At 32.2% G+C, this 22,644-nt stretch overlaps 2 protein-coding genes across 4 annotated transcripts in view; both read right to left on the bottom strand.

Annotated features, from left to right (window-relative positions):
- Positions 1-21,774, bottom strand: part of LOC142233531 (ATP-dependent DNA helicase Pif1-like) — a 33,063-nt gene extending 11,289 nt beyond the window's left edge. Inside the window, exons 1-2 of the mRNA XM_075304495.1 lie at positions 21,238-21,774; positions 15,358-15,462 (exon numbers count right to left, since the gene is read on the bottom strand). Coding sequence (XP_075160610.1) covers positions 15,358-15,462; positions 21,238-21,774 — 642 coding nt within the window. The remainder of the gene's footprint in view (positions 1-15,357; positions 15,463-21,237) is intronic.
- Positions 1-22,644, bottom strand: part of foxo (forkhead box, sub-group O) — a 229,293-nt gene that overhangs the window by 199,925 nt on the left and 6,724 nt on the right. The window lies entirely within an intron of this gene.

Here is a 22,644-nt window from a genome sequence, read left to right on the forward strand (position 1 = left end):
GTTGCATTATATTCCATTTCACTTTACCCATCTTTTCTATTCCTTCTTTCACCACTTGCATTTTTTTTGTATTGGCTGTGGTATGTTTGTACGACCGTCCGTCCGTCTGTCCATATATACGTCTTCGCTTGTCTTTTGATACAGTTTAAAAGAAATTTAAACAACAACAACCACAACAAGAACAGCAACTAAATAAAGAAAATGTTATTTTGTTGCCGATATGGCTCCTGTGTTTTTGTTGTTGCTCTCATTGTAAACTCTTCGCTCGTATATAGACTACAACACATCGTACATCGCACTCGTAATCGCACATTGCATTGCATTCAACCGGTGATGCCAATGTGGGGCGGCGTTCATGATGACCTCAATATTGATTGTAAATGAATAAAGGGAAGAGAGCGTGCGAGTGAGAAACGAAGAGAGGCCAATGAGATAGTTTCGCATAGAAATAGGAAATCAAATTGACAATTTCAAATTAGAGTCAATCTAAAAATTGAAACTAATTAACGCGAGGCATTGTTTTTTTTTTAGAGTACATATTTTGTGAATTACGATCAATTTTCATACTTTTATACTTAATAAACCTAGAGAGGGGGAAAAAATGTCACAGGCTAGACTCAGAAAATGAAGCCGCCGAGCCGCGCCGCTGATTTAAGTCGCCGACGACCATTTTTTGCCACTCGACGCCGCCGCTGAATATGTCGACCAGAGAATGAAGCCGACCCATTTTTGTCGGTTGCGCACAGTGGGGTTTTTGATGTCAAAAGTGGGAATTAATTCGAAGTAGCTTTCCCTGTTTATAGTTTTAACTTTTTTCGGCCAAATTCACTAAAAGACATAAAACCAATCAAATTTTAAATATTTTTTAGTCCACATTTTATTTGTTTTCCATTAGTTAATTTGCAACAAAAAAAAGAGAATGAATATCTGCTTTTTGATCTGATTCTTAACAATTATTATCATCATCGTCAGTAAAATTGCTATATGTATCATTATCATCAACACTGGCATTTTGATCACCATCAAGATTTGACTCAAATATCAACATTTGAATTGCTTCCATAGGCAAATTGTGGGGTTTCTTCTCTTTTAATTTCTCATTTCTGATATAACTGGATCCGAAGTATGTTAATTAACAGTCTTTTAAATATCTCTTCATTTGACTATTCCATAGAACATTTTCGCAAAAAATACTCTCTAAAATTTTTAAAATCTTTGTTTCTAGCTTCTTGCGCTTCTTCCGACAACTGTCCAATTGGAAGTAAAGCGTGGTTAATTATTTCTGCTCCAAGTAATAAATATTTGTGAACAGTTGGGGACATATAGTACCAGTGGTTGAAAAATGTATTTCCATTTAATTTCAAAATGTGCAAAAAAGTGCAGACAACTTTTTCATCTATGCTTTCAAAAGAGTTTATTGTTTTAGAAAAAATAAACTTTTTTACTTAATTTGGCTTTATTCACAACTATTTGTCGACATATTTCTCGAAATCCTCTAATTTAAAGACTTACGAGCGAAACTAAATTTCATATAATAACACAAGTCAAATATAAAAATAAAAAACACAAAAATAATCTTATTAACCTGAGGATGAAGGTTCCATTATTATTTTTTTAATTATCGCTTTAGAAAACACTCAAAACTAATTTTTAAGACACCAATAATTTACATTTATATCGCACGCAAGGAAAACGTAAAATAACTCCAACTTCAAACATATATAGTGACACAACGGTACTTGTCAAAGACACAATTTTTGCGCTAGTGATGTGGAATTTTGTGTACTTTTACCGACTATAAAAATTTTTTCGGTTCTCCTAAATTTCATTTTTCAATTAATTCCCATTTTTGGTATCAAAAACCCCAATGTACGGCGGCTAATACTAATTTTTTGCCTCCGGCGGCGGCGGCTTGATGGCTAAGCCGATATAAATTTGTCTTGTCGACGGCGGACAATTATCCATAATAAAATCAATTTGATGTTATCCGAATGGTAATGAGATTAGTTGTACAACTTATCTTACAATCACATTTACACATAATTCAAATGTTCTGAGCCAAATTTTTGCAAAATTATTATAGCAACTTGATACTGACGGATTTTGGGTGGAAAGTTAAACATTTTGACAAAAAATGCAACCATTATTAATAATTTTTTCTGATTCAAATTAATATTTTTGATTAATTGGCGGCTAACTTTGAGTCGAGATGAGTCGACAAATTCGGCGACGGCTTCGACAAAATTTTGAACCTTCGACCCACAATCAATCAATTTCAAACTGCTATAACAGTTTTGCAAAAATTTAACTCAGAAATTTTTAACGAAATGTAAAATTGAATGTAAGATTGGTTGTACAACTAATCTCATTACATTTCGAATAACTTCAAATTGATTTTATTATGGATAATTGTCCGCCGCCGAATGGACAAATTTATATCGGCTTAGCCGTCAAGCCGCCAGAGTCAAAAATTTAGTGTCAGCCGCCGACAAAAATGGGTCGACTTCATTCGCTGCTTAGCCGTCAAACCGCCGCCGCCGGAGTCAAAAATTTAGTGTCAGCCGCCGCCGACAAAATGGGTCGACTTCATTCTCTGGCTAGACTATATAAAAATTAGCTGGAAGGTATTGCAACCAACTATAGGTTGCTCTCATTTCCAAATTACATGTCTGACATATTTTTGTTTACATGCCTATAAAAGCATTTTGATATATTGCGCTCAGAAATAAAGTTATTTGTGATGAAATTTAAGCGTGATTGTATAATTGCTTTATATTTGACTGGAAAACCACAAGTGGCTATCGTTAGAGTCCTCCAGCCCTTAATGTTACCGTGACAAAATTGGATCGCGTCCAAACAGGGGTCGAAAAAACGGTAACCACACCCACAAATGATCCGAAAAGTGAAGGGCAGATTTGATCGAATTCATTGTCGCAGTGAAGAAAACTTGTTAGGGAGCTGAACATATCGAAAGAACGAATGCAACACAGATTGAAAACAAAATAAGCTTGGACTGAAGCTCATTATACCTTTTGCCAATCTGTGGGACATGGTATTATAAATTAGTGCATATGCTTGCTACACCCAGATGGAGAAAAAATAGTCTTTGGCAATAAAGCTCATGCCCGGCTCCTGAGTCGATCTAGCCAATGTTTAGGTCGCAGTTTTAGTCCAATCGACTTCTACTTTGGCAAAAGTTAGGAGCTTCCTCTATTCATTTCTACACACAAAAAAAAAATTCTGATTCAATCACGAAATTAATTGATCCAATTAATTTTTTAATTAATTGAAATGTCTTCAATCACAGAAACAATAGTATCAATTAAAAAATTAATTGAAGGTCAATTAAAAAATTAATTGAAGGTCAATTAAAAATTAATTGATCCAATTAAAAAATTTATTTATACTATTAATTTTTGTGATTGATTTTTGTTTCAATTAAAAAATTTGTTGATTCAATTAAATTTTTAATTGAATATTTTTTAAAACTCGTTTAAAATTTTAATTGGAAAATTTTTCGTGAAATTTTTTTCTGTGTACAGCAGCATATTCACAAAACCTCCAGATCTCAATCCATAAGGTTGGCACTAAAAAATACCAAAGCTTCGGCTATATCACGAGGGCGCTTCGCGTGGAATGAGTGACTTTTGTGAAGCTTGTGGTGGCTTTGTCGATTAAAAATTCCTTATAACACAACTGCTTTTAATCGAAGAAATATCACCTGTTTTCGATAAATTTCCCTATAACTGACAACTTGAATTATTTATATAACCTCTGTGGATGTTGGCAACACTGTTGGCAGCTGTAGGTTCTTGGCTATCCGTATTGTTGATCATGTTACCCTTTCAGTCATGCATTTCCCTTGACTTTGATTGATATCATTTCTTACCTACCTACATTTAGCGCGTATGTACATTCTAGTAGTTTTTTTTTTAATCGAGCCTCACCGCAGATATTGTGATTGATTTCCGTAAATCAAGTTAGGGCTAGTTTTTGTTTCTTCTGAATTCTTGATGAAACAATACAATGTTTCATTAATGGTTATGAAAATGGTAACGATGGTCGTGAACGATGATGATGATGATGAAGATGATAGTGATTGAGGGTATTACGAATTATGTGGTGGTACGCATGTTATTTTATGATATTCGCCAAAGGCTTACATATTTATGAGTCGAGTCAATGAAGGCAAAAAGGATAGCAACCTTTAGTGTTATCAAGAGTGTGAGCATCTATTATATATAAGCTGGGGTGAAAGAAAGAGAGGGAGAGAGTAAAGTACTAAAGTACTGGTTAATAAAGGTTTAATTTATGAAAAGATTTGAAAACACAAACTGAAGTATTATGGGAAATGTTTCCTGGGATCCTTGTTTTCTAAGCAGCTGATATTTCAATATTGGAGATAGGGCAAGTGATTTGAAAGTTTCATTTTATAAGCAACCAAAACCGTGAGAGAAAATAATATGTGTTAGTGGTTTTTAAAAATAGAAAATTTCCAGCAGAACTCCAAAAAATTCTGGATTTTCATACGTTTAATATTAATTCATTTATAGAAGTTTGCAATGTCTCATTTAACCCACTTGAAACTTGGCATAAGTAGTTGTTATTGTTGTAGGTCGAATGGTATTGCAAATGGGCCATATTGGACCACTTTTACGTATAGCCCCCCATATAAACCGACCCGCAGATTTGGCTTGCGGAGCCTCTTAGAGAAGCACATTTCATCCGATCCAGTTGAAATTTTGTACATAATGTTAGTATATAGCCTCTAACAACCATGCAAAAATTGGTCCATATCGGTCCATAATTATATATAGCCCCCATATAAACCGATCCCTAGATTAAAACTCCGGAGCCTCTTGGAGGAGCACAATTCATCCGATCCGGTTGAAAGTATATGGTCTCTAACAACCACGCAAAAATTGGCCCATAAGGGTCTATAGTTATATATAGCTGATCCCCAATTACACAAAAATTGGTTCATATCGGTTCATAATCATGGTTGCCACTCGAGCCAACAATAATCTACCAAAATTTTATTTCTATAGAAAATTTTGTCAAAATTTTATTTCTATAGAAAATTTTGTCAAAATTTTATTTCTATAGAAAATTTTGTCAAAATTTTATTTCTATAGAAAATTTTGTCAAAATTTTATTTCTAAAGAAAATTTTGTCAAAATTCTATTTCTATAGAAAATTTTGTCAAAATTTTATTTCTATAGAAAATTTTGTCAAAATTTTATTTCTATAGCAAATTTTGTCAAAATTTTATTTCTAAAGAAAATTTTGTCAAAATTTTATTTCTAAAGAAAATTTTGTCAAAATTGTATTTCTATAGAAAATTTTGTAAAAAGTTTATTTCTATAGAAAATGTTGTTAAAATTTTATTTCTATAGAAAATTTTGTCAAAATTTTATTTCTATAGAAAATTTTGTCAAACTGAATTATATAAGTATTTAATCGGCATTTTTATACCCTGCGCCACACTGTGGAACAGGGTATTATAAGTTAGTGCATATGTTTGTAACACCCAGAAGGAGACGAGATAGACACATGGTGTCTTTGGCAATAATGCTCAGGGTGGGTCCCTGAGTCGATATAACCATGTCCGTCTGTCCGTCCGTCCGTCCGTCTGTCTGTGAACACATTTTTGTGATCAAAGTCTAGGTCGCAATTTAAGTCCAATACCTTCAAATTTGGCACATGTTCCTAATTTGGGTCAGAATAGAACCCTATTGATTTTGGAAGAAATCGGTTCAGATTTAGTTATAGCTCCCATATATATCTTTCGCCCGATATGGACTTATATGGCCCCAGAAGCCAGATTTTTGGCCGAATTTGGTTGAAATTTTGCACTAGGAGTACAATTAGTAGTATAGTCACGTGTTCAAAAATTTATTGAAATCGGTTCAGATTTAGATATAGCTCCCATAAATATCTTTCGCCCGATATGGACTAATATGGTCCTACAAGCCAAAGTTTTGGCCCAATTTGGTTGAAATTTTGCACATGGAGTAGATTTAGCATTATAGCTATGCGTGCCAAATTTGGTTGAAATCGATTCGGATTTAGATATAGCTCCCATATATATCTTTCGCCCGATATGCACTTATATGGACCCAGAAACCAGAGTTTTATCCCGATTAGCTTGAAATTTTGCACAAGGAGTACAATTGGTAATATAGTCATGTGTGCCAAATTTGATTGAAATCGGTTCAGATTTAGATATAGCTTCCATATATATTTTTCGCCCGATATGGACTTATATGGCCCCAGAAGCCAGAGTTTTGGCCCAATTTGGTTGAAATTTTGCACTAGGAGGACAATTAGTAATACAGTCATGTGTGCCAAATTTGATTGAAATCGGTTGATATTTAGATATAGCTCCCATATATATGTTTTTCTGATTTCGACAAAAATTGTCAAAATACCAACATTTTCCTTGTTAAATCGCCACTGCTTAGTCGAAAAGTTGTAAAAATGAATCTAATTTTCCTAAACTTCTAATACATATATATCGAGCGATAAATCATAAATAAACTTTAGCGAAGTTTCCTTAAAATTGTTTCAGATTTAAATGTTTCCCATATTTATACCCTGCGCCGCACTGTGGAACAGGGTATTATAAGTTAGTGCATATGTTTGTAACACCCAGAAGGAGACGAGATAGACACATGGTGTCTTTGGCAATAATGCTCAGGGTGGGTCCCTGAGTCGATATAACCATGTCCGTCTGTCCGTCCGTCCGTCCGTCCATCTGTCTGTGAACACATTTTTGTGATCAAAGTCTAGTTCGCAATTTTTACTAAAATTGTGTTCCACCCTAGTGCATTAGCCAACTTAAATTTTGAGTCTATAGATTTTATAAAAGTCTATCAAATTCTGTCCACATCGTGTGATATTTAAATGTATGTATTTGGGACAAACCTATATAGCACCCAACACATTTGACGGATGTGATATGGTATCGAAAATTTAGATCTACAAAGTGGTGCAGGGTATAATATAGTCGGCCCCGCCCGACTTTAGACTTTCCTTACTTGTTTTAGTTTAATATATACCAACGGCAAGTGTTACCACAACCAAAGTAATTCGATTGTGGATGACATTCTGTACATAAGCTTCGGCCTGGCCGAACTTACGGCCGTACATATTTATTTTATTTAAATATTTTTATTTATTCGCTACTGAGTTAATATCAATTTTTGCCCGGCAGTTTCATTTTGGGCGTTAATGGGTTAAAGAAAAAGAGTGGTGAGCAGCTGAAACCGAGTGAAACGATCACGGGATCGGGAGCTTTGTATCGAAATCAATTGATGCGTTTGAGCCGAATATTGCGTGATAAATGGCCACAATATTTGGATTGACTTGATGGGGCAATTTTGAAACCCGTAAAAACTTATTTGGAAACAATCAAATTGGAAGTTCTATCCCAGCGGCCGTATAGCCCAGACATTGCTCCGAAAGATTACGCATGACCTGGTGATGTTACTTCGATTGATCAGTCAAGTTTCTTCAAGTTTCAGGCAATCTGGCTAAAAGTCTGCTTTATATCCCCTATTGAACCTCCATGGAGCAATAGTCAGCATGCCCGTCTTGCATACAATGGGTCATGGGTTCAATCCTAGATTGATCAAACACCAAAAAAATTAAGCATTTGTTGGGTATCATTGATATAAGTTTGGGAGATAAGCCGCATTTTAATATTTATGAACTTTACGGAACATTATGTGAGCTTTATCGCAATACCAGAAACATTTCTGGTAGGCAAATTTTATGGCAGATCAAATTTATGAAAATCCTTAACAAAAATGCTAAATCTTTGAATTAAAGATACAAAAGTTTCGACAATGGCTAATATTTTCTAGCAAAAAAAAACAAATTGGCAATTTTTCTAAAGGCACAACTTTAAAAGCACTTCCACAAATGTTCTTTCAAAAATTTGCTTAATTTCACGTTCTTTCAAAAATTTGCTTAATACACAGAAAGTTAATTTAATTCAATTTTTTTATAGCCCGCTTTTTTCATAATGGGTAATTTGAACTTTTTCTGTCTAGATCGACCAGATTCAAAAATCTTTAATGAAACCAGATGCTGGTCGAAAAACAATGTAGTTTTTGCTTTTTCATTTGAATAAAAAAAGAATTAATGAAATTAATTGTTGCAAAAAACTGCGAAGTATGGAAAAACTGAATATGTATGTCAAGTTTTTTTTTTTCTAGAACTCTGAGAAATTATGGCTGTTCATCCACCACTTGTGTATTCATCAGTAGAATGTAATTGAAGAAAAAACACGGGAAATGCCTTAAGCACTGGTTATCTACAATTTTAATCATAGGCTCGCACCTTTTTTAAATCGTAGAGTTCTTTTTAATAACCGCTTCCCATTTTTATAGCTTCCACACATGATAGTTCCATATGAATTGAAGCATTTTATTTTAAAATCAAATCCCTGTTCTACTCTCCAATACTCTACATCAATGTTTCTACCTTTTCATCTTAACTATTTGTTTGTTTTGATGTTTAACTTCAGTCATCGAGGCATGTAATCTTTGCACAGAAATGAATTTGAAAAAAAAAACTCTGAAACGAAAACAATTATGGAGAAATCCACAAAAAATAAAACAAAAACCATACAAATGCATAATTAATGCGTAAATACAGAAGTAATTTTAATAATGTTTTCCATTTATGCTACAATGCTCAGTGGGTTTGAAAAAAAAAAAACTCAATTTCTTATTGGACCAACAGCGAAAAATTTTGGTTTTTTGTCTTCAATCATGAAGTTTTCAATGTCACTTAAAATAATTGAATTGAATCAATTAAATATTGAATTGAATGTTTTTTTATAAAATTCATTTAAAATTTTTATTGAACATATTTTGGTGATATCTTTTTCTGTGTATATTTTCTTTCGATGTTTCATTTAGGCAATAAAAATTCCAAAGGGACAAATGAGGCAAGGGTTATGATAAATAAAGATTTATTGGCCTTTAAGGCGTCAAATTTAACAAGAAAAGAAAACTTCAATGAAATTACGAAATTTCGTTTCGTGTGACAGGTGTTTTTTTTTTTTTTTTGTATAAGCCCCGCCAAAGGCTTACTAGCCCAGCAAGCAGCCAGCCTACAAATTCAGCACGTCTACACGTGTAAATTACAACGATAGACCGGCTACATTGTTTCAATGGGGTAGTAAGTAGTCAGCCAACCTATCAACCAATTTAATTCCAGCAAACCAATATCATCGGTTACATTGTAACTGCATTTGCAAATCGCCATGCAATTATAAGACGATTTATTTTGGTTTTGCATTACGATTTTCTTCACAGGTTCTTTCCTTCCCAATTGTTTGTATACTCTGGCTACATGTGGTATTAGACACAGTGGACATCACACAGAATGGTCAAACACTTGCAGAAAGTGTGAAAAAGTCTGTTGTATCTTTAACACATTTTTCGTGAAATATTTGTTGCAATAAAGGCATTAAAGCTTTGTAAGCAAACACTACAAGGAAAACAAAAATGTTATCTTATTTTTGTTCCCAACAAAAAAAATTAAAATTGTTCTTTTTCGATCTGGAAGTGGTTGACTCAGAAGCAATGAATTTGAGTTGGACTTATTATAGACCCAAAGTCACATTTTTAAACCATACGCTATATTGATTTCGCATTAGCTCCTCAGATGTGATGATTTTTCAGTATGCCGGATTTTATTTAACCAAATTAGGAAAAACTTGAAAAATACAATATTTCTTAGCTTTTTGCACTTTTTTTCTCTACATAAAGATGTTTTGAATAATTTTTATTTCATTTCAAAATCCACGTCTGCCAAAAAAAACACATAGGTTCCCTTTTCACATATTTTTTTTTTGGAAATTTCAATTATTTTATTTTTCCTTGCCTATATTTATTTCGAGGGAGCCACCGTGGTGCAATGGTTATCATGCCCGCCTTGCATACACAAGGTCGTGGGTTCGATTCCTGCTTCGACCGAACACCAAAAAGTTTTTCAGCGGTGGATTATCCCACCTCAGTAATGCTGGTGACATTTCTGAGGGTTTCAAAGCTTCTCTAAGTGGTTTCATTGCAATGTGGAACGCCGTTCGGACTCGTCTATAAAAAGGAGGTCCCTTGTCATTGAGCTTAACATGGAATCGGGCAGCACTCAGTGATAAGAGAGAAGTTAACCAATGTGGTATCACAATGGACTGAATAGTCTAAGTGAGCCTTATACATCGGGCTGCCACCTAACCTAACCTAACTTATTTATTTCGAACAAAAACAAAACATTTAAATAATCTCAAAAGAACTTCTTGTGAATAAAGTTCATCTCTAGAAGAGCCTTTTTGGTTGTACATTAAAAGAAAATTTTATTTCTATAGAAAATTTTGTCACAATTTTATTCCTATAGATATTTTTTTCCAAATTTTATTTCTATAGAAATTTTTTTCCAAATTTTATTTCTACAGAAAACTTTGTCAAAATTTGATTTCTATAGAAATTTTTTAAAATTTGATTTCTATAAAAAATTTTGTCAAAATCTTATTTCTATGGAAAATTTTGTCAAACTTTTATTTCTATAGAAAATTTTGTCAAAATTCTATTTCTACAGAAAATGTTGTCAAAATTTTATTTCTATAGGAAACTTTGTCAAAATTTTATTCCTATAAATATTTTTATAAAATTTTAAATTCTATAGAAAATTTTGTCAAGATTTTACTTCTATAGAAAATTTTGTCAAAATTTTTCATCTATAGAAAAGTTTGTCAAAATTTTATTATTATAGAAAATTTTGTCAAAATTTTATTTCTACAGAAACTTTTGTCAAAATTTTGTTTTGTCAATATTTGATTTCTACAGACAATTTTGTTAAATTTTTTTCTATAGAAAATTTTGTCAACATTTTATTTCTATAGAAAATTTTCTCAAAAGTTTATTTGTATATAAAATTTTTCAAAATTTTATTTCTATCGAAAATTTTGTCATTTTTTTAGAAAATTTTGTCAAAATTTTATTTCTGTAGAAAATTTTGACAAAATTTTATTTCTATAGAAATTTTTGTTAACATTTTATTTATGTAGAAAATTTTGTCAATATTTTATTGCTAAAGAAAATGTTGTCAAAATTTTATTTAACATATATAGAAAATTTTGTCAAAATTTTATTTCTATGGAAAATTTTGTCAAAAAATTATATCTACAGAAAATCTTGTCACAATTTTATTTCTATAGAATTTCTTTTTCAACATTTTATTTCTATAGAAACTTTTGTCAAAATTTTATTTCTATGGAAAATTTTGTCAAAAAATTATATCTACAGAAAATCTTGTCACAATTTTATTTCTATAGAATTTCTTTTTCAACATTTTATTTCTATAGAAACTTTTGTCAAAATTTTATTTCTATGGAAAATTTTGTCAAACAATTATATCTACAGAAAATCTTGTCACAATTTTATTTCTATAGAATTTCTTTTTCAACATTTTATTTCTATAGAAAATTTTGTCAAAATTTTATTTCTATAGAAAATTTTGTTAAAATTTTTATTTCTACAGAAACTTTTGTCAAAATTTTGTTTCTGTAGAAAATTTTGTCAATATTTGATTTCTATAGAAAACATAAAATTGTACATAAAATTTTTCAAAAATTTATTTCTATCGAAAATTTTGTCAAAATGTTATTTCTATAGAAAATTTTGTCAAAATTTTATTTCTGTAGAAAATTTTGTCAAAATTTTATTTCTGTAGAAAATTTTGACAAAATTTTATTTCTATAGAAATTTTTGTTAACATTTTATTTATGTAGAAAATTGTGTCAATATTTTATTGCTAAAGAAAATTTTGTCAAAATTTTATTTAACATATATAGAAAATTTTGTCAAAATTTTATTTCTATGGAAAATTTTGTCAAAATTTTATTTCTATGGAAAATTTTGTCAACATTTTATTTCTATGGAAAATTTTGTCAAAATTTTATTTTGATAGAACATTTTTTTATTTCTATAGAAAATTTTGTCAAAATTTTATTTCTAAAGAAAATTTTATTTCTTTCGAAAATTTTGTCAAAATTTTACTTCTATAGAAAATTTTGTCAAAATTTTATATCTACAGACAATTTTGTCAAATTTTTATTACTATAGAAAATGTTGTCAAAATTTTACTTCTATAGAAACTTTTGTCAAAATTTTGTTTCTGTAGAAAGTTTTGTCAAAATTTTATTTCTATAGAAAACTTTTCAACATTTATTTTCTACAGAAAACTTTGTCAAAATGTGATTTCTATAGAAAATGTTTTCAAAATTTGATTTCTATAAAAAAAAATTTGTCAAAATTTGATTTGTCAAATTTAATTTGTAGTTTAGTCATGGTTTTAAGCTGAAATCAAAAACAACAACAATGATTAAAAGAAAAAAACCAACAATAACAAAACAAAACAAAACGAATGAAAAAAAAAACAAGAGGAAGCACGCTCAAAATAAAACCCAGCCAACTGCACTCAAATCGATGATTTGACGGTGGCAAAGAAAAGAGATATGTTTGTACGAATTTATTTCGGCATAAGCCGGCTATCATATAAAACCTTTTTTCGGAAGGTTCAAGTGTGGTTCACTTTTGGTTTTAGGGAACTGCCTGAATTTATTCTGATACTTGGTTGATAGTTTTGCTGCAAGAAGAGGATGCTGATGAGGAATGTGGTAATTCCGAAACGTGCGTCTTTCCAACCATCTTGCAGTCTATAGGGTTTTGTCCAAATAAATTTGTCAAACAGTCTTTTACTCTGTTGGTTAAGCTACACTTGTAGTTTAGTCAATGCATGGTTTTAAGAAAGAAACCAATACACACCATAAACGATCTCAAGCTTGATTAATTATTTTCTATTGAAAATTTGATTTCTATAGAAAATTTTTTTAAAATTTTATTTCTAAAATTGTGAATTACCTTTTAGTTGCAGAGGAATATTTCGCAAAATCTACCAAAATTTCAAGATTCCACATCAGCTCGTCTGCCTCAGTATCAAGACTTAAGTTCATGGCAATATTTCATAAAATCATAAATATATCTTCTCTTAGTCCATTTCAGAATATTGAAAAAATGGTCTATTTGGACTCCATATGTGGTGTTTTCAATATAGATTTTGCATTTATTTTACCGAAATGTTGTATTTTACTGTCAGATGATCGGTATCCAGTGTTGCCAATTTGGTGCTTTTAGCACCAAATTTAGTGCTTTATGATTTCTAAAAAGCACCAAATTGCCTTTTTGGTGCCTTTTCAAAAAAAGCACCAACTTGGTGCTTTCTGGCATTTTCATTTAGTGCTTTTGGTGCTTTTTTTTATTTTGAACAGTATTAAGTTTAATTGATACAAAAATTTTGATTAGACTTTCAAGAGCCGAAGAAACTCAAATTTATTGCCAAATATAGAATTTGATTGTTATGAAGTTGGTATTGATTATTTTTTAATTAATATTGTTATTTAGGGTATTCTGTAGGAAAGTCGAGCAATGAGAGTCGAATTTTCGAATTTGGTAAAGATGTCATTAAAAACGTTTGTATTAAATTCACAAAAGCACGCACAACTGACATAAGACTCCTTCCATATATTAATATAGACTCCTTCCATATATTAATATTTTGAAAGTTGGAAAACATCACTGATCAAAATGAATTGGACGAAAGCATTAAAACTGATCAAAGTGTATACTTGAATAGCGGTTCATAATGGTGAGTACTAAGTTCGAGTTTTGCCGCTAAAGTGAAAACTATATCAGTAAAAAAGGCATAAAATTATGCATATTTGCTGCAAAATTTATTATAACTTGATGGGGAATAGCCAAAAGCAAATTTTCACAATGTTTGTATTCCTTAAAATGAATTATTAAAGAAATTGTAATTGTCAAAAAATGACTATTTTAGCAGCTAAACTCGATCTTAATACCCACCTTAACGTCTTAAAATTCAATTCACAAAAGTTCTATAATAGGTACATCTTCGGAAGTTTTTTTTTTTTTTTTTTTGTTTTTTTTTTTTAGTAGAGCATTTAGTTTTCGATTTTGTGGTGGAAGGTGGTATGTTAGAATTTATAATATATTTTTGGTGCTCTTTGGCCTTGGGGAGTTCGCAACACTGTCGATATCAGTCAATTTTTGTCGATGGGTGCACTACACACCACCAAACGAAAATTATTATATAGAAACCATATAACCCGTTTTGGCGCTAGGACTTCGAAATCATTTTCAAGTAGAACTGAATATTTGAAATTGTACTAAATAGGGCATTGTAGTAAATAGCAGTCGACTGTATGGGGGTTTCAAGATCAGTCAAGTTCAACAAAAGTTACTCGCTCACGAAGAACTTTCATGCAAGGAAATTAAATTAATATTTTTAAAACTAATTTCGCTATATTTAAAATGCATAATAGATATGGACTTGGTAAACTACTGTGCACCATCATACATCAATGTAACATAAGACGCACATGTGGCTAAACTATGTTAACATGAACTCGCATTCGCAATGTCACGCAATATCAAACAGACAAACTGATGAGGTCCAAAGTCACAGAATATTCAATTCTGAATGGAAAATGGGGAAAAAAGCAACAGGGCGAACTAATAATAACAGCGGAAAAGAGTGGAGTAATACACACACACACACACTTGGTCAAGTGTTAATTATTTGTAATTGAGTTAGTTGTAAAGTTGTAACATTGTGGTAATATGATGACGTTGCCGTATCGACTTCATCCACGTATTCGATTATATGGAAATAGAGAACCAATTGAATTCCATTAACGCACATCTAGGCATTATGACAAATCTAAGGATTCCCAAGTTCATTCACCGAAAAATTCTTTTAAGCATATAACATGCGATTTTTTTTTTGTTCTTTCATGGGTGGGATTTGATTTAAGTCTATAAGTCTCAATACACGGAGAAAAATATTTCCAATGACAATGCATGCCTATGTTCGGGAAGATGTGGTCCTTTTCCACCAAATATTGTTTCTAATTATGTTCTCCATTCAAGTCGTTGGATCATCATGTATCTTGATTTTATTCTTCAGTTTCTTCTCATGCACAACTAATACCTCCTGTTTTCCGAAATTGGACCATCTGCCTTCTTGAAATTTCTTTCATAAAAGCAAAGTAGATATCTTGTCATCATCATCATCCAGATTTACTTGAACATTTCGAAGAATCCCTTGATGTTGCCTCAAACTACTGAATTGCCAAACACCATAAGCAAATTCTTTATGCATTAACCAGATGAAAAAATGTGTCATTTATTGTGCTTGTGATCAGAATCTTCACATTAACGTTGGCTTTCTGTAGAAATCTTAACGTTTCTTGTGATCCCTTACCGGAGTTTCTGTCGTTCCTTCCCGTAGATTTTCCGGGTTTGTAACTCTATGCTCAATTACATTCATAGCTCCCACATAGAACCATAATAGATCTTTGACCATTCCCTTCCAAATAGGTCAGTCCAACTCACCACATAGCTGAATAATATTCTTGCAAAACTTCCCTTTCGTTTGTTGAGTTCCAAAAAGGACTCCAAAAAAGTTGTATTTATTTTTTTTCTCACAATTCTATTTTTTTTAATAAATTTTATTTCATTAATTTACTTGGCAACGATGGTCCGCAACCTATTCGTTTAAGTTGAGTTGGACCGTTATTTTAGGCTCTTTTAGACTATTTAGTCCACTATTATCAATCAGTAGTGCCCAATACTATATTTAGTTCAATGACTGTTAAGTAGAAATATTTTATTCAAGTGAATATCGTATAGGACATAATGAACATGATAATAAACTAAAAGAAATATGAAAAATATTTATTAAGAGCAAGTTGAAATATATATGATATTATTTCACCAAACACATATTTAAACAATATCGACAGACAGACGGACATTGCTAGATCATCTTACAATTCTATTGTGATCCAGTGAATTACAAAGATCAGATCGAAAATTCCTATTTCAATCTGTTACAAATGTAATGGCAAATTTATTTCACCGTCCTCCATCCCCCATCCTCCATATAAAACAAGTAAGGAAAGTCTAAAGTCTGGCGGGGCCGACTATATTATACCCTTCACCACTTTGTAGATCTAAATTTTCGATACCATATCACATCAGTCAAATGTGTTGGGAGCTATATACAAATGTTTGTCCCAAATACATACATATAAATATCACTCGATCTGGACAGAATTTGATAGACTTCTACAAATCTATATACTCAAAATTTAAGTCGGCTAATGCACTAGGGTGGAACACAATATTAGTAAAAAACAAGTAAGGAAAGTCGGGCGGAGCCGACTATATTATACCCTGCACCACTTTGTAGATCTAAATTCTCAATACCATATCACATCCGTCAAATGTGTTGGGGGCTATATATAAAGGTTTGTCCCAAATACATAAATTTAATTAATAAATATCACTCGATCTGGAAGAATTTGATAGACTTCTACAAAATCTATAGACTCAAAATTTAAGTCGGCTAATGCACTAGGGTGGAACACAATGTTAGTAAAAAAATAGGGGAAACGTTTAAATCTGAAGCAATTTTAAGGAAACTTCGAAAAAGTTTATTTACTCTTTAGATATGTGTTAGAAGTTTACGAAAATTAGAGTCATTTTTACAACTTTTCGACTAAGCAGTGGCGATTTTACAAGGAAAATGTTGGTATTTTGACCATTTTTGTCGAAATCAGAAAAACATATATATGGGAGCTATATCTAAATCTGAACCGATTTCAACCAAATTTGGCACGCATAGCTACAATGCTAATTCTACTCCCTGTGCAAAATTTCAACTAAATCGGAGTTAAAAATTGGCCTCTGTGGTCATATGAGTGTAAATCGGGCGAAAGCTTTATATGGGAGATATATCCAAATCTGAACCGATTTCAAGCAAATTTGGCACGCATAGTTACAACGCTAATTCTACTCCCTATGCAAAATTTCAACTAAATCGGAGCAAAAAATTGGCCTCTGTGGGCAAATGAGTGTAAATCGGGCGAAAGCTATATATGGGAGCTATATCTAAATCTGAACCGATTTTGCTGATATTTTGCAAGTTTTTCGAGACTCATAAAATATTCGGATGTACGGAATTTGAGGAAGATCGGTTGATATACACGCCAATTATGACCAGATCGGTGAAAAATATATATGGCAGCTATATCTAAATCTGAACCGATTTTTTCCAAAATCAATAGGGATCGTCTTTGAGCCGAAACAGGACCCTATACCAAATTTTAGGACAATCGGACTAAAACTGCGAGCTGTACTTTGCACACAAAAATACATCAACAGACAGACAGACAGACAGACAGACAGACGGACAGACAGACAGACGGACATCGCTAAATCGACTCAGAATTTAATTCTAAGCCGATCCGTATACTAAAAGGTTGGTCTATGATTACTCCTTCTTGGCGTTACATACAAATGCACAAACTTATTATACCCTGTACCACAGTAGTGGTGAAGGGTATAAATATGTGAAACATTTCAATCTGAAGCAATTTTAAGGAAACTTTGCAAAAGTTTATTTATGATTTATCGCTCGATATATATGTATTAGAAGTTTAGGAAAATTAGAGTCATTTTTACAACTTTTCGACTAAGCAGTGGCGATTTAACAAGGAAAATGTTGGTATTTTGACCATTTTTGTCGAAATCAGAAAAACATATATATGGGAGCTATATCTAAATCTGAACCGATTTCAACCAAATTTGGCACGCATAGCAACACTGCTAATTCTACTCTCTGTGCAAAATTTCAACTAAATCGGAGTTAAAAATTGGCCTCTGTGGTCATATGAGTGTAAATCGGGCGAAAGCTATATATGGGAGATATATCTAAATCTGAACCGATTTCACCCAAATTTGGCACGCATAGCTACAATGCTAATTCTACTCCCTGTGCAAAATTTCAACTAAATCGAAGTTAAAAATTGGCCTCTGTGGTCATATGAGTGTAAATCGGGCGAAAGCTATATGTGGGAGATATATCCAAATCTGAACCGATTTCAACCAAATTTGGCACGCATAGCTACAATGCTAATTCTACTCCCTGTGCAAAATTTCAACTAAATCGAAGTTAAAAATTGGCCTCTGTGGTCATATGAGTGTAAATCGGGCGAAAGCTATATATGGGAGATATATCCAAATCTGAACCGATTTCAACCAAATTTGGCACGCATAGTTAGAATGCTAATTCTACTCCCTGTGCAAAATTACAACTAAATCGGAGTTACAAATTGGCCTCTGTGATCATATGAGTGTAAATCGGACGAAAGCTATATATGGGCGATATATCCAAATCTGAACCGATTTCAACCAAATTTGGCACGCATAGTTACAATGCTAATTCTACTCCATATGCAAAATTTCAACTAAATCGGAGCAAAAAATTGGCCTCTGTGGGCAAATGAGTGTAAATCGGGCGAAAGCTATATATGGGAGCTATATCTAAATCTGAACCGATTCAGCTGATATTTTGCAAGTTTTTCGAGACTCATAAAATGTTCGAATGTACGGAATTTGAGGAAGATCGGTTGATATACACGCCAATTATGACCAGATCGGTGAAAAATATATATGGCAGCTATATCTAAATCTGAACCGATTTTTTCCAAAATCAATAGGGATCGTCTTTGAGCCGAAACAGGACCCTATACCAAATTTTAGGACAATCGGACTAAAACTGCGAGCTGTACTTTGCACACAAAAATACATCAACAGACAGACAGACGGACAGACAGACAGACAGACGGACATCGCTAAATCGATTCAGAATTTAATTCTAAGCCAATCCGTATACTAAAAGGTTGGTCTATGATTTCTCCTTCTTGGCGTTACATACAAATGCACAAACTTATTATACCCTGTACCACAGTAGTGGTGAAGGGTATAAAGACATCTCATTAATGCTGCTTATCTGTTAAACTTTTATATTCAAGCATTTGTTCATATACATATATACACATATAGGTAAAAATCATAACCCATTCGTACAAATCTCTATAGGAAAATTGAAATATAGATTAGAAAAATCTATGAACATGACCTTTTCTAACTATAGATAGAGATAATGAATTTTCTATATCATCAATGTGACATTTACATTTAATTGAATATGCATAATGCAGCATAACAACAATCACGAAAGAAGAATCCTAGAAAATATTTGAAAACAAAATGTTCCAGAATTTTAACATTATTCCAAAGAATTTTAACATTATTCTACGAAATTTTATTTAAAATTGCATCATCCCCAAATACGAACGGTCATCGATCCTTTCAAATCACGAATATTAAGTAGAATTTTTAAATATTCCCATACCGGAATTGCAAATTAATACATAGAAATGCATTTTTTGTGAAATATCGATATATACATTTTTATTGCCTCCACCATAGAATGACGGGTATACCAATTTTGCCGTTTCGCGAGGCGTTTGATATATTTTCACAACAATATTAAGATCTTATAATTGTACATTTCATAAATGGGGACAGATGTTAGGCGAACGTAGGGGTCCACTCCTGAAAGGTTTTACTGTATATTCTTGAAATTCTGAATCGATCTATTGATGTCCGTCAGTCCGTCTGTTGAAATCACTCTAACTACCGAACGAAACAAGCTATCGATCTGAAACTTGGCAAAAGTAGTTGTTATTGATGTATTGATATCGGATAGTATTGCGAGTAAGCCACAACGGACCAGTTTTGGGTATAGCCCCCATATAAACCGAGCTTCATGGAGGAGAATAAATCATCCGATTTGGTTGAAATTTGAAATGTGTTGTCAGTATCTGTCCTCCAACTACCCTGCAGAAATTGCTTCATATCGATCTGCTAGCTTCATGTAGTGTAATTTTTTATCCCATCCGGTTGAAATTTTGTACATGGTGTCAATATAAAACCATACAAACATTTTTCTGTACACTAATAGAAAAAGTTTCGTTATATTAACGAAATGTGTCGTTAAAAGTCAGCCAACGAAACAAATTCGTTAATAAAACGAAATTTTTCGTTATTATAACGAATTTTCTGTTAAAAACCTTTCGTACTATTAACGAATATTTTCATTGTATTAATGAAAATGTTTCGATATATCAATGAACATTTTTCGTTGGCTGAGTTTTAATGAAATTTTCTTTGTGTGTATTGGTCTATAATTGACGGCGTAAATTTGCACTTTGGGATACGACTTGGACTCTTTTCAAAGGACACATTATGGGATAATTTAGTAAGACTAACGAATAGAAAGGTCCTAATGAACCAGTATTGAAGCTTAGAAACTTGTTCAATTTGAACATTGATTGAACAATAGATTGTGCGTCAGTCCGGTCCGCTAGTGACGATTTCCACCAATTTCACTTTGGGAATTTCGAAAAAGTGTAGGAGCTTCATGATACACAAAAAAAAAATTAAACTGGAAAGTGCCAAGGAGGATGTGCTTCGTTTGCACGAAAGTGGACAGTTACCGAATTTGGTTTTCTCCCATGAGAAGCCATTCCAAATTGAGCAGTTTGTAAACGAAAAAAAAAATTATCGGGGTTATTTGTCAAAGAGGTCAGATGAAAATCTACACCTTCGACTGGTCTCCAGAATTCAAGAGCCGCCGATGGTGGGCCGCCATAATGGCCGATGGTCGCACCCCGATCATAGTCATCGACCGTGTGGTCAAAATAATTGATCGGAAAACTGTCCTACAGAAAAATGTTTCAGTCGCAGACTATGGACATTGCAACAGGACTCATCGCACTCAGTACGCGTCAACCAAGAATGGCTTAAAACTGAAGTTTCTCACTTCATTTCTACCACACATTGGCCACCAAACAATGCGGGTCTCAATTTTTTGGAATTTTGGATACTACGGGTACCACTAAAAAAAATCCTAAGTGCCGACCTCAACAAAAATTAAAATTTTTAAAAATATTGATTTTATAAAAAACTAGCTTTACCCGGCCCGCTTCGCTGTGCCTTTTTACCTTTATCGAAGAATTGAATGTGTAAATTGAACTATTGTGCATTGTAAGACAAACACTATTTATTGAATGTGTGGGAGGATATCTTTATTGGAGTGCTCTTGGGTATACAATATTCTTAGTTTTACCATCAGGTGCTAATATATAAAGATCCGAAGGCTACTCGTGAACATGCTACATATAGTTGTCCATGCGAAAAAGCAGGGGTTCGTTAAATTTAAGCCACATACTTGAAGAGATTGCCCCTGGGCTTTGTTGATCGTCATGGCAAATGCTAATCTAATAGGGAATTGCAGCCTTTTGAAATCGAAGGGTAAATCAGTTGGGATCATTGGAATGCGGGGAATGAGAACATCGGTTCCTTTATAATTTCCTGTTATAATTGTTCCCTCTATTAAATTGTTGTGCAGCTTTTTAACTGCTAGTCTGGTTCCGTTGCAAAGGCGAGGTGGGTCAATATTCCGTAGCAAAATGATTGGTACACCTACCTTAAGTTGCAATATATGAGGTGGAAATCCGGGTAAATCCAATGAGTTAAGAAATTCAACAGGGTAATTTACAATATCTTCTTCACGTGTAATTGTATCTATTGATTTATAAGTAGTGACACATCCAGAAATTCTTTGCAATATATTGTTATTGGTAATATTAACATCCAAATTCTTTGCCACTAGTAATGCTCGCTCTTGTAACCAATCTTGATTTTTGAAGTTAGTTTGAACATTAGGAAATACGCTTGAAATTAGATCTTCCAATGATTCCACCATTTTGCAAAAGTTTTGAGGAAATGATATGCAGTTAGTTGAGGGTTCCGCGGGAATTTTGTCCGTTTCCCAAATTTAAAAGCGATTTTGAAAATTGTGCAGCTGATGCATCATTTTGAAGTTGAACTCTCATATTTGTTTTCAATTGCAAAGATTTAACGTGTCGCCATAGAAATGACGACTTCAGGCATGCGTTCAACTCGTCTGCAGGATTTGATCGGGGAACTACTGGTAATGTCTGGCGAAAATTTAAGCTAGTAACAAAAGCGCTCCACGGTGGTAATTTGAATTTTATATATATAGATTTAACCAAAATTTAATTTTATTTTATACAGAAAATTTTGTTTTTTTATTTATTCCTATACAATTTTTCCATTTTTTTCTACCGAAAATGTTGTCAAAATTTAATTTTTATAAACAATTATGTCAAAATTTTATTTCTTTAGAAAATTTTGTCAAAATTGTATTTCTATAGAAAATTTTGCCAAAATTTTATTTCTATAGAAGATTCCGTAAAGATTTTATTCCTATAGAAATTTTTGTCAATTTTTTTATAGAAAGTTTTGTCAAAATTTTATTTCTATAGAAAATTTTGTTAAAATTTTTTCTATAGAAAATTTTGTCAACATTTTATTTCTATGGAAAATTTTGTAAAAATTTCATATCTACAGAATTTTTCCAAAATTTTATTTCTATAGGAGATTGTGCCAAGATATTATTTCTATAGAAATGTTTGTTAAAATTATTTCTATAGAAAATTTTGTGAAAATTTTATTTCTATAGAAAATTTTGTCAAAATTTTATTTCTATATAAAAATTTGTCAACATTTTATTTCTATAGAAAATTTTGTTAAAATTATTTCTATAGAAAAT

This window comes from Haematobia irritans, chromosome 1 (genome assembly GCF_050003625.1).
Source record: "Haematobia irritans isolate KBUSLIRL chromosome 1, ASM5000362v1, whole genome shotgun sequence".
Taxonomy (NCBI): domain Eukaryota; kingdom Metazoa; phylum Arthropoda; class Insecta; order Diptera; family Muscidae; genus Haematobia; species Haematobia irritans.